Below are 11113 nucleotides of genomic sequence, written 5' to 3'. Positions count from 1 at the left end.
CCTCTAAGAAGATTCTCCTTGCTCTAGCCACACATTTCTTCAATTCTGCCAATTCTGTAGCATTAGCTACTGCCGGCTTGGGGACTTCTTGATAAAATGACGTCCTTTAGACCGTTGTCCTCTAATACTACTTCCATGCGATCCTTCCAGGCTATATAATTCGAGCTGCCATCAAGGGCATACTCGAGTCTTAAACCGCTGAACGCCATTGGTGAAATTGAGATGCGATAAGAACTCGATTTCTATAATCAGGAACTTGAAACTTCGAACTTCTCCCTTCTTTATATAGTGTTCTTCGCTTTGATCACCTTTGCTCTGATACCATGTAGAAATTCCCACTGTAGATCAACAAATTATGCAATATACTAAAGCAAAATACAAGATCTACTTCTACAACAAACTTGCGGAAGCTTAATCGAATTTGAGAAAGATCAAATAGAACACATATAATTGAGAATGAGAAAGCAATCACACAGGAACACAGAAGAATACTCTGGGGAAAGCCTTGGCTAAAAACCCTGATCTCTGTATTATCATACAAGTGGAAATATGTTCAGATTACACAAAGAATCAATTCACAAGCTATCCCTCTCTCTCTGCAATCGAACAATACAGCTCACAGGCTGAATAGACACAAGATATGCCTTCCCTCAGCCCTCCAAGCCTCCTATTTCCTTGCGCAGTTTTCCTTGGGGTCTAATGCTGCCACCTGTGTGAATTGGCCTCATCACACACTCACCAAACCCAAAAGTAACTGCGCAATCTCCAAGGAAAGAATTCCTTCTGCATGCAAGAGATATCCTCCATGGAATATTCCTGCAACTGATAGTACACTGTCCCATCATCTGATCTCAACTGGGTCTCTGTCTGAACTAACATGCATGAGTTATTTATGAGAGAATATTCAGTTATTTGAAGTGCAACAGTTACATGCATTAAGTAACTGAACTCACAATTAGTTCAACAAACTATTTGAACTAATCTAAATGGACTTAACCCAGTTAACTGAGCTAACTAATTACAACTCATCCTTATCTCTTTAACTAAGGGATAAATTCCTCAATCAATGGGATAACTGTTGCATGTCCTCACATAGACTTCATGTTTGATTTTCTCCAACTAATTAACTCAAGATGAATTAATTAATTATTAATCAAACAGCTGCTAAGAACAAATTCGAATTTTACTTCTCTATTTTAGTTCAGGGACTAACTAAAATAGGAAGGTATCCCAAAATGCTATTTATAGCAGTGCTAATTTTAGCACTTCTATTTTTAGCATTTCTTGTTGCTATTTTCAACACTCCCTCTCAACAAGAAAGGGATTATTAGTAACCCCAATCCTGTCTTTGTGGAAATCGAACTTGCATTTTGACAATGCCTTAGTCAAAATATCTGCATACTGTTCCTCGGTTGAAACATATAGCAACAACATGATCCTCTTGACTACACAGTCTCGAAGATGGTGATACCGATATCAATGTGCTTGGACCTGTCCTGAAAAACTGGATTCTCAGAGAGTTTGATACAACTCGGATTATCGCAGTAGATCACAGTTGGATCCATCCTCTGACCAAACAATCCCACTAGAATCTTCCGCATCCAAATGGCCTCACATGTAGTTTGACTAGCAGCCATGTATTAAACCTCTGCTGAGCTAAGTGCAACTGACCTCTGTTTCCTGTTGTACCAGGAAATTACAGCTGAACCAAGGTTGAAGATTCCTCCAGAAGTGTTCTTCCGGTCTGATGGACTCCCTGCCCAATCCGCATCTATGAATCCCTGAAGCTTCACTCCCTCTGTCCGTCTGTACCACAATCCAAACTGAGATGTGCCTCTAAGGTATCTCAGCACATGCTTCGCTGCCTTCCAAAACAGCTTAGTAGGCTGAACCATAGCTCGACTCAACTGGTTCACCACAAAGCATAAGTCTGGTCATGTGTTCACTAGATACATAAGTGAACCCATAAGTTGCCGATAAATAGTAGCAGCTACTACCTCACCTGAAGTAGCATCCTCCTTCCTCCAGTTCCCAGCTAGAGGAGTCTGCATGGGTCTCCATGTGAAAGCGCCTGAGTATCTCATTAGCATACTTTCCTTGAGACACAAATACTTCCCCATCTTTCTGCCACACCTCCATGCCTAGAAAGTAGTGCATAAGACCCATGTCTTTCATTTCAAACTCTCTTGAAAGGTCCTCCTTGCAAGACTTGATCAATTGATCATCACCTGTCAAAATCAGATCATCAACATAAAGAACAATGATAAATGGCTTACCTTATACCATGATGTGGTAAAGGTTCACATCTGCTTCACTCTTGGTGAAGCCCAACCCGGTGAAATAGCGGTCGATCTTGGTGTACCAAGCACGGGGTGCTTGTTTCAGCCCATACAGATCCTTCTTGAGTCGGCACACATGCAACTCACGATCAAAGGTCTCGAAACCTTCTGGCTACTTAATGTACACCTCCTCCTCAATCTTCCCATTGAGGAAAGCTGTCTTCACGTCCATCTGATGGATCTTCCAACCCATCTGAGCTGATAGTGCCAACATCGATCTGATAGATGAGTACCTTGCTACAGGAGCAAAGGTCTCCTCGTAGTTGATCCCTTTGACCTGTGAGAAACCACGGGAAACAAACCTTGCCTTATGTTTCTCAACACTGCCATCAGTTTCCTGCTTTACCTTGTAAAGCCATCTGGAGCTCACCACTAACTTGTCCTGAGGTCTTGGGACAACATCCCACACACTGTTTCGAATGATAGAGTTGTACTCCTCTACCATTGCATCAACCCAGACTGGCTACTGCACTGCCTCCTCGAATGAAGAAGGTTCAGACTCTACACACTCCCTAACTAGGGCCATGTAGCCAGTGTACCGCTCGGGCGACCTCCTCTGTTTGCACTGAGAAGATGGTTGTCCCACATTCTCCTGCGCATCCAGCATCAACCTGTCAGCTTCCCTTGAGCGTTTCCACCCATCTCTGGAAGTCTCAGCATGAGTGGATGTCTCCAATCCCGGATCCTCTGCATGCGGCTACTCCGCATCAATCTGAGGCTCCTACTCGTTAGGAACTGAAAGTTCCTCATCTGCATGCAACTTGAGCTCCCTCTCAAGTGATACTTGCATGGCTTTCTACTCGTCGAACTTCAAATCTCTGCGTATCACTGTCCTCTGATTGGTAGGCAGGAACACTTGATAATTGTGGGATGTATCCGTGTACCCCACAAGTATTCCCAACTCATCAATTGGATCTAGCTTCTTCCGGGCATCTTTGGTCACATGGCAGTAAACCGATGATCCAAAGATTCAGAAGTGACTAACATCTGGTCGCTTCCCGGAAAAGGCCTCTATATGTGTCTTCATTCCTAGTATACGGTGCGGGCTTCTGTTCTGCAAGTATACTGCAGTGTTGCATGCCTCAACCCACAAATGTAGTGGTAGGCTTTGGTAATGCAACATCGCTCGAGCTGCTCCCACAATCGATATGTTCTTCCTTTTGGCCACCCCATTTTGCTATGGGTTATGTGGTGCCGTCAACTCCCGTTTAATTCCTTCTGCAACGTAGAAGTCCTTAAACTGTTGGGAGACATACTCTCCACCATTGTCGCTATGCAAGCCTTTTATTTTCTTTCCAGATTCTTTCTCTACCAAGGCTTTAAACTCACAAAACCTCAAGAAGGTCTGATCCTTCTTTTACATAAAGTAGATCCAGCATCTACGAGAAAAATCATCAATAAAAATAACATAGTACCTTTGTTTAGCGGTGGAGGCTATAGAGAAAGGTCCACAAACATCTGAGTGAACTCGCTCCAGGATTGCTCCAGCTCTACTATCTCGATCCGAAAAGGAAGATTTCGCATACTTACCCAAGGTACAACCTTTGCATGTATTCGTCTACTCCAGTTTTCCCTTGGGAAGTCTGGTAGAAATCTGTTGCATGATCTTCAGGGCTCCATGGTGCAAGTGGCCCAATCTTCCATGCCATAACTTGCCAACATCTTGGCTCTGCACCATCTCAGCTTTAGAACTCAATGCAACATAATCGTCTACCTCCAACTTGTAGAGATTCTTTACTCGAATTCCAATTCGCACCCAGTGCTGATATGCCTCAGGAATACCTTTCCTTTACTAAGACTACATCATAACCTTTATCTTCTACCATAGCAACGAACAAAAGATTCTTCTTCAGACCTGGTACATACTTTATATCAGTCAAGGTGAGAGGAGCTCCATGCTCCCTTTGAAACACAACCGTACCTTCACCTGAAACACAGTACTTTCCATCATCGCCCATCTCGATCCGCATCTAGAGATCCTTCTCCTCCAAGGTACTGAAAATATTCTTGTCACCTGACATGTGGAATGAAGCTCCACTGTCCAGGCACCACACACATCCCACCATGGATGAAACCATGCATGCGATAAGAGAGAAATCAAACTCAAACTGTGAGGCCAGTGCCTCACCATCAGATCCCTTCGAGGATCCCTTCTTGGATTTCTTCTGTGGACAATTTGTAGCATAATGGCCCACTTCATGACAATGAAAGCATCACACTTTCGATTTGTCAAACTTCTTCCCACCATGGGAAGAACTCGATTTGGGATGGGACGCCTTCCCTTTCCCTTTCCTCGCCTTACTCGCTAAAGATAGATTTTCCTCATCATCTTGCTTTGATGAGGATCCATCTCTGGTGCTTCTTCTTATCTCCTCCTGCATCAGATCTGACCAAAGTTGATCCCAATCTGGTAGTTTTTCTCTTCCATTAATCGAGTCTTGGTAGCTATGCTAGCTCTTAGGAAGATTGAGGAGTGCAAGACTCACCATGTCATCATTGGATGTCGTGATCCCTACACTTCCAAGCTCATCCCTGTAGGTGGTGAGCTTGTTCAGATATGTAGAGATTGTGTTGCCCTTTTCACACTTGATTTTCCGAAGCTTGTCTTTCAGCGCCAGCTTCCTCTGATCGCTGCTGTCTTGATATAGATCTTTCAATGTTTTCCACATCGAAAACGGTGTCTCCTTCCCATGTAGGCTCGAGACAATGTGGTCTCGAATTCCCTCTAGGAGGATTCTCCTTGCTCTAGCCACACATTTCTTCAATTCTGCCAATTTCTGTAGCATTAGCTACTGCCGGCTTGGGGACTTCTTGATAAAATGAAGTCCTTTAGACCGTTGTCCTCTAATACTACTTCCATGCGATCCTTCCAGGCTATATAATTTGAGCTGCCATCAAGGGCATACTCGAGTCTGAAACCGCTGAAATCCATTGGTGAAAATGAGATGCGATAAGAACTCGATCTCTATAATCAGGAACTTGAAACTTCGAACTTCTCCCTTCTTTATATAGTGTTCTTCGCTTTGATCACCTTTGCTCTGATACCATGTAGAAATTCCCACTGTAGATCAACAGATTATGCAATATACTAAAGCAAAATACAAGATCTACTTCTACAACAAACTTGTGGAAGCTTAATCGAATTTGAGCAAGATCAAATAGAACACATATAACTGAGAATGAGAAAGCAATCACACATGAACACAGAAGAATACTCTGGGGAAAGCCTTGGCTAAAAACCCTTATCTCTGTATTATCATACAAGTGGAAATATGTTCAGATTACACAAAGAATCAATTCACAAGCTATCCCTCTCTCTCTGCAATCGAACAATACAGCTCACAGGCTGAATAGACACAAGATATGCCTTCCCTCAACCCTCCAAACCTCCTATTTCCTTGCGCAGTTTTCCTTGGGGTCCAATGCTGCCACCTGTGTGAATTGGCCTCATCACACACTCACCAAACCCAAAAGTAACTGTGCAATCTCCAAGGAAAGAATTCCTTCTGCATGCAAGAGATATCCTCCATTGAATATTCCTGCAACTGATAGTACACTGTCCCATCATCTGATCTCAACTGGGTCTCTGTCTGAACTAACATGCATGAGTTATTTATGAAAGAATATTCAGTTATCTGAAGTGCAGCAGTTACATGCATGCATGCATTAACTAACTGAACTCACAATTAGTTCAACAAACTATTTGAACTAATCTAACTGGACTTAACTCAGTTAATTGAGCTAACTAATTACAACTCATCCTTATCTCTTTAACTAAGGGATAAATTCCTCAATCAATGGGATAACTGTTGCATGTCCTCACATAGAATTCATGTTTGGTTTTCTCCAACTAATTAACTCAAGATGAATTAATTAATTATTAATCAAACAGTTGCTAAGAACAAATTCGAATTTTACTTCTCTATTTTAGTTCAGGGACTAACTAAAATAAGAAGGTATCTTGAAATGCTATTTATAGCAGTGCTAATTTTAACACTTCTATTTTTAGCATTTCTTGTTGCTATTTTCAACATGTTAATTTGGGATATGGCCATATCCTTAAGAAAGGAAACAATGGGAAGATTATAGATCAATGCTTCTGCAAGCAGTAACATAAATTTAAAGGTTATGTTGGGAACATGATCCTTATGCTGGCAGGGGCAATAATTAAAGGTTGTAGATGTATATGAGGAAATTATTATTACTGCGGAAATTTAGGAAATAATCGGTCACTGTGAAGGGTCGCAAGCACGACTTCCCTTCCGTTATAATTACAATAAAATAGTTTTTGGATTATAGGTAAAGAAAAAACCACAATACTTTGTCAATTATAAAGTATAGCCAACAACTCTCTTGAATTTTAATAATTAAATAGTAAAAATTAAAGGTATACCCATTAAATTACAAAAATGTATACTCATAAATTACAAATGTATTGAAAGAGAACACGTCCCAATACATTCTTGGAAGACACGACGAAGTTGTGAGTAACCACTGTAAGTAAATTGTGCATGGACTAGTGGCTGGGTATATGAAACAAATGATGTTTTAATATTACAGAAATGCATGTACAAACAACAAAGTTGTATAAGAATATCATTTAGCTCTCATATTTTTTGTTTTGAGAAATCCCAGCAGGTACAAAAGAGTTACAACAACATATACAATCAATTTCTCACTGATCCATTCTATGCAGGGTTGTTAGAAATTAGAGAACAATTATAGTTGGGCTTGCCGATGAAACTAAACCAATGGTATGGCGACCCTAAAAAATGTAAATTACTTCTTTGTTTTTTTTACGAAGACCTTGCTCTAGCCAGTAAGAACAAATCTTTCTCTCATATTCAATTGCAGAACTTCAATGGCAGTTCTACAGTATCATATTCGAGTGTGGAAAATGCAAAAGAAAATATAATTTCATTTCATTAACTCTGGAGTGCATTGCATTACTTTTTTTTTTTCTAGATTCAAATAACCAGAGCAAAATACATAAAACATAAGTACCTGACAACACCCATTTCTGATTATCTAATGCCCATTTTTTACCATGTAAATTACCTAGGGTTTGAGACCCTTTTGAGCTTAATGCAAGTTTCATGGTTTTCATTAAAGTTTCTAAATATCAATACTATATGCCTTTGTGTGCTTTCGTTTGATTTATATCCACTGTGTAAATCAACTAGTGTTGATTTAGGTGTTATATTCACTTCCTCTAGAAATTGTTCCTCCAGAAGGCACATCATATTAAAGCTTTTCACTTTTGATATAACTCAAAATTTTAGATAATAATCCTTTGTACCCGTGATTTTGGATAATAATCCTTTGTACCCTTGATTAGAAGGCCAAGAGCTTTAATAATGCTATCTACGAAATGAGCTAATCTCCCAGTAAATTGTTGTAAATTGTGCGTTCAAAATGAAGTTACTTTAGGGTGATTTAGAATAAAAAGGAAGCAGGGTGAAGAAAAATAAAATAATTATCCAAGTTTACAAGGAGAATGAAGACAAATAAAACAATTATCTTAGTTACAACTGCAAAGGTATGAGACTTACATAGGGTAAACCTGTTATGCTTCCATTTGGCTCCAAGGCATGCTTGTTTCCTTTATTCTAGAAGGGATAGTCACTGCTTTATTCATTAACCCAGGAGCACAACCCATTCCAGTTCTCTTCGCCCTGTTCCCAATCTATTACTAGAGAAAAAAACAGTTCTAAAGCGAGTTATAGATCTAGTAGAAGATCAAGAATTCACATATAATAATGATGGAAAATGGAAATTTGGCTACCACCATACAAGAAAAAATTCAAACATTAAACAATGAATTAAAATGAATATGTACCTATAAACAATTCTTTCTTTTGTTATATTGACAATTTTTTTGCACGGGAATTTTGTTTTGTCGAAACACTGAATGTATCCAAAAATGCTCTGAATTGCACTAGAAAGATGCTCAGAATCGCACTGGAATTAAGTTGCAGCTAAAAACAACAAATTAATAAACCCTCAGTCAAAGCAAAGGATGAAAATTCAGGTCATTCAAATTGCAGCAGTGGTGAAGCCCGAAGCCTCTGGAAGATTCAGGTCATTCAAATTGGAAATAAGTTGCAGCTAAAAGCAACAAATTAATAAAGCCTCGGTCAAAGCAAAGGATGGAAATTCAGGTCATTCAAATTGCAAGTAGTGGTGAAGCCCAAAGCGTCTGGAAGATTCAAGTCATTCAAATTGCAGTAGTGATGAAGCCCGAAGCATCTCTTCCATGTCTCTTCCAACACCAACACAATGGTGAAGCCCAAAGCGTCTCTTCCAACACCAACATAGAGCAGGCAAACCTATCCCATTGCATATTGCATATTGGTTTCAGATTGAATTGCTTTGATCCCTTGGTGGCAAACATAAAGGTTGGAAATAAGAACAACCTAGTCTTGCAAGAGGCCCTATGTGCTGGCCATGCAAAGTCCAGATGTCACAACCCAAATATCCCAAATGTCATAGAACCAAATGTCTCAGAGCTAGATGTTCGAAATACAAATACTTAGATCATTAATTAAACCTAACATTCACTGTGGATGGTAGCATTACTTTATACAAAAAAATATTGGTTTATAAAAGCCATTATATCCTAACTTTATTTCGGTCATTGTCTTGGGGAAAGGCATTGGTGCCTTGAGAAAAAGTTAAATAAAACCTCAAAATTTTTAATTCGTTAATAATTATTTTATTTTATTTTATTTAATAGACTGAGAAAAAAATGAATAAAATTATGTACAACAAAACCTTAAGTAATTTTACTTTAAATTTTTTAGAGAAATTTTTCATATTCTATTGAATAGTTTTTTCATATTCCAATGCATATCGATTACCATAGTCCCTTCTGGCAGCACTACTAAGAAAAACATTACAGTATCAAATTTAAGAAATTCAAGGGAGGGGATCCTTAAACTTTAACATCAAATTTAAGAAATTCCACATGGCAGAGTATATATCTCCATATCTAGATAGAAAGTGGATGTCTCCACCCAACTCCACTTTTTGATCGACTCGAAGACTTTGATACCTTGACGCATCCGATTTTGACTGCTCGCTCAACCTTGGCCGTAATCCTTTGAGATGTTTCTTTTAACATCGTCCCACATATGGATATTCACACTCCATGGAAGCGGGTGTTTGACACAGGCACTGTGAGAGTCCTATCAGAGAAATCTTGCTGTCGAAGCAATCTCATTGGAATGCCCACTCCCACATATGAATATTCACACTCCATAGAACCTGGTGTCTGACTCAGGCACTGTGGAAGTTCCTCGATCAGAGAAATCTTGCTGTCGAAGCAATCTCATTGGAATGCCAAAGAGTCCTATATAACAAGGATAAGGTAATTGAACAGAGCGACCTCTCTCAATTGAAAAGACTTTCAATTTCAGTCCGACCATTTCTCAAGAAACACTCTCGAGCCGCAATTCCTGTTCCATTGAGCTCTCTTTTTCCGTTGCTGGAAGCATAATCGATCAACCCATGATGTGCAGAAGAGCACAGCAGTATTGAGCCCAAGAAACCCACATACATTTCAGTCAAGAATGCTTCTTGGGGCGGTTCCCGAAGAATTCGCAATAATTCCTGGACTCCCCAACGACTTAGCCCGCCTGTGTTTAGCTTGCGTGCCTTTGTCTCAATACGGCCGATTGAAGACAGTCTGCAAGGCCTGGAGAGCTACGCTGTACTCAAAATTCCTGTTCGACTTGCGAAAGAAATGGGGGAAATCGGAAGAATTCCTCTGTTTGTTCAGAGACGACCCGTCCGTGGTTCCGGGCGAGATTTTCGACCCCCGGAGCGAGTCCTGGCGCCTGATTCCGCCCATGCCCTGCGATCCACAGAGGTACGGCCTCACCAATTTCGTCTGCGTGGCCGTGGAAGGCCACCTCTACGTGATCGGGGGCTCCCTCTTTGACACCCGGAGCTTTCCCATGTACCGCCCGTCGTCTTCCAGTGCAGTGTTCCGATACGATCCTGTACGCTCGCGGTGGGAGCGGCGCTCCAGCATGAGCCACGCGAGGGGCAGCTTCGCCTGTGGGGTCCGCAGCGACAACACCGTTGTCGTTGCTGGTGGAGGGTCTCGCCACGCGCAGTTCAGTGCGGGAGGAAACATATTGTCTTCCGTCGAAAGATATGACGTGGGGAAGGATCGCTGGTTCAAAGAAGATGATCTTCCTAGTGTGCGGGCGGGTTGTGTTGGCTTCGTTTTCCGTGATGAATTCTGGGTTATGGGTGGCTACGGGGTTTCAAAGACGGTAGGTGGGGTTTTCCCCATCGATGAGTATTACAGGGACGGTGAGATTCTTTGCACCGACAGCGGGAAGTGGAGGGAACTGCAGCCCATGTGGGAAGAAGGTGAGCGACGGCGCCTTGGAAGAGTCGCTGTAATGCAAGGCAAGAATGGAGAGTCAATTGGCATATTTATGCTCGAGGGAATCAAAATTTACAGGTCTGTTATACTGCTTTGGCTTTTGAATTATCTGTTAAATAATCATTGGTAGAGCATTATGTTTAGTGGCAAGTTTAGGGGTATTATTATTATTATTATTATTTTTCATAAAAATACTGATGTAAAAAGCTCTCTGTGCCCAGAACGGAATGTAAGCATAAACTGTCAAAACACCAGCAGCACACCCTAACCGGGCATTGACATACTATATCCAACCAAACACAAGACATCAATCGTACTTTCTTAATTGAAACTACAAAATTTTGAGGTAAACCACTATGCGCTACCAAACTATTAA

The 11113-nt window shown here is 40.8% G+C and overlaps 1 protein-coding gene across 1 annotated transcript in view; it reads left to right on the top strand.

Moving 5' to 3' along the window:
• The first annotated feature begins 9404 nt into the window (after positions 1-9404).
• The window catches only part of LOC149144332 (F-box/kelch-repeat protein OR23-like), a 38074-nt gene continuing 36365 nt past the window's right edge, over positions 9405-11113 (top strand). The window contains exon 1 of the mRNA XM_089453103.1: positions 9405-10815. Within this exon, the coding sequence (XP_089309229.1) occupies positions 9911-10815 (905 nt within the window). The 5' untranslated portion in view covers positions 9405-9910. The remainder of the gene's footprint in view (positions 10816-11113) is intronic.

This window comes from Pinus tabuliformis, chromosome X (assembly GCF_031772625.1).
Source record: "Pinus tabuliformis cultivar Carrire ecotype Pingquan chromosome X, CPIR1, whole genome shotgun sequence".
In the NCBI taxonomy this organism is placed as follows: Eukaryota; Viridiplantae; Streptophyta; class Pinopsida; order Pinales; family Pinaceae; genus Pinus; species Pinus tabuliformis.
The sequence above is the reverse complement of the archived record's forward strand: the minus strand, read 5'-3'. Positions and strand labels throughout refer to the sequence as shown.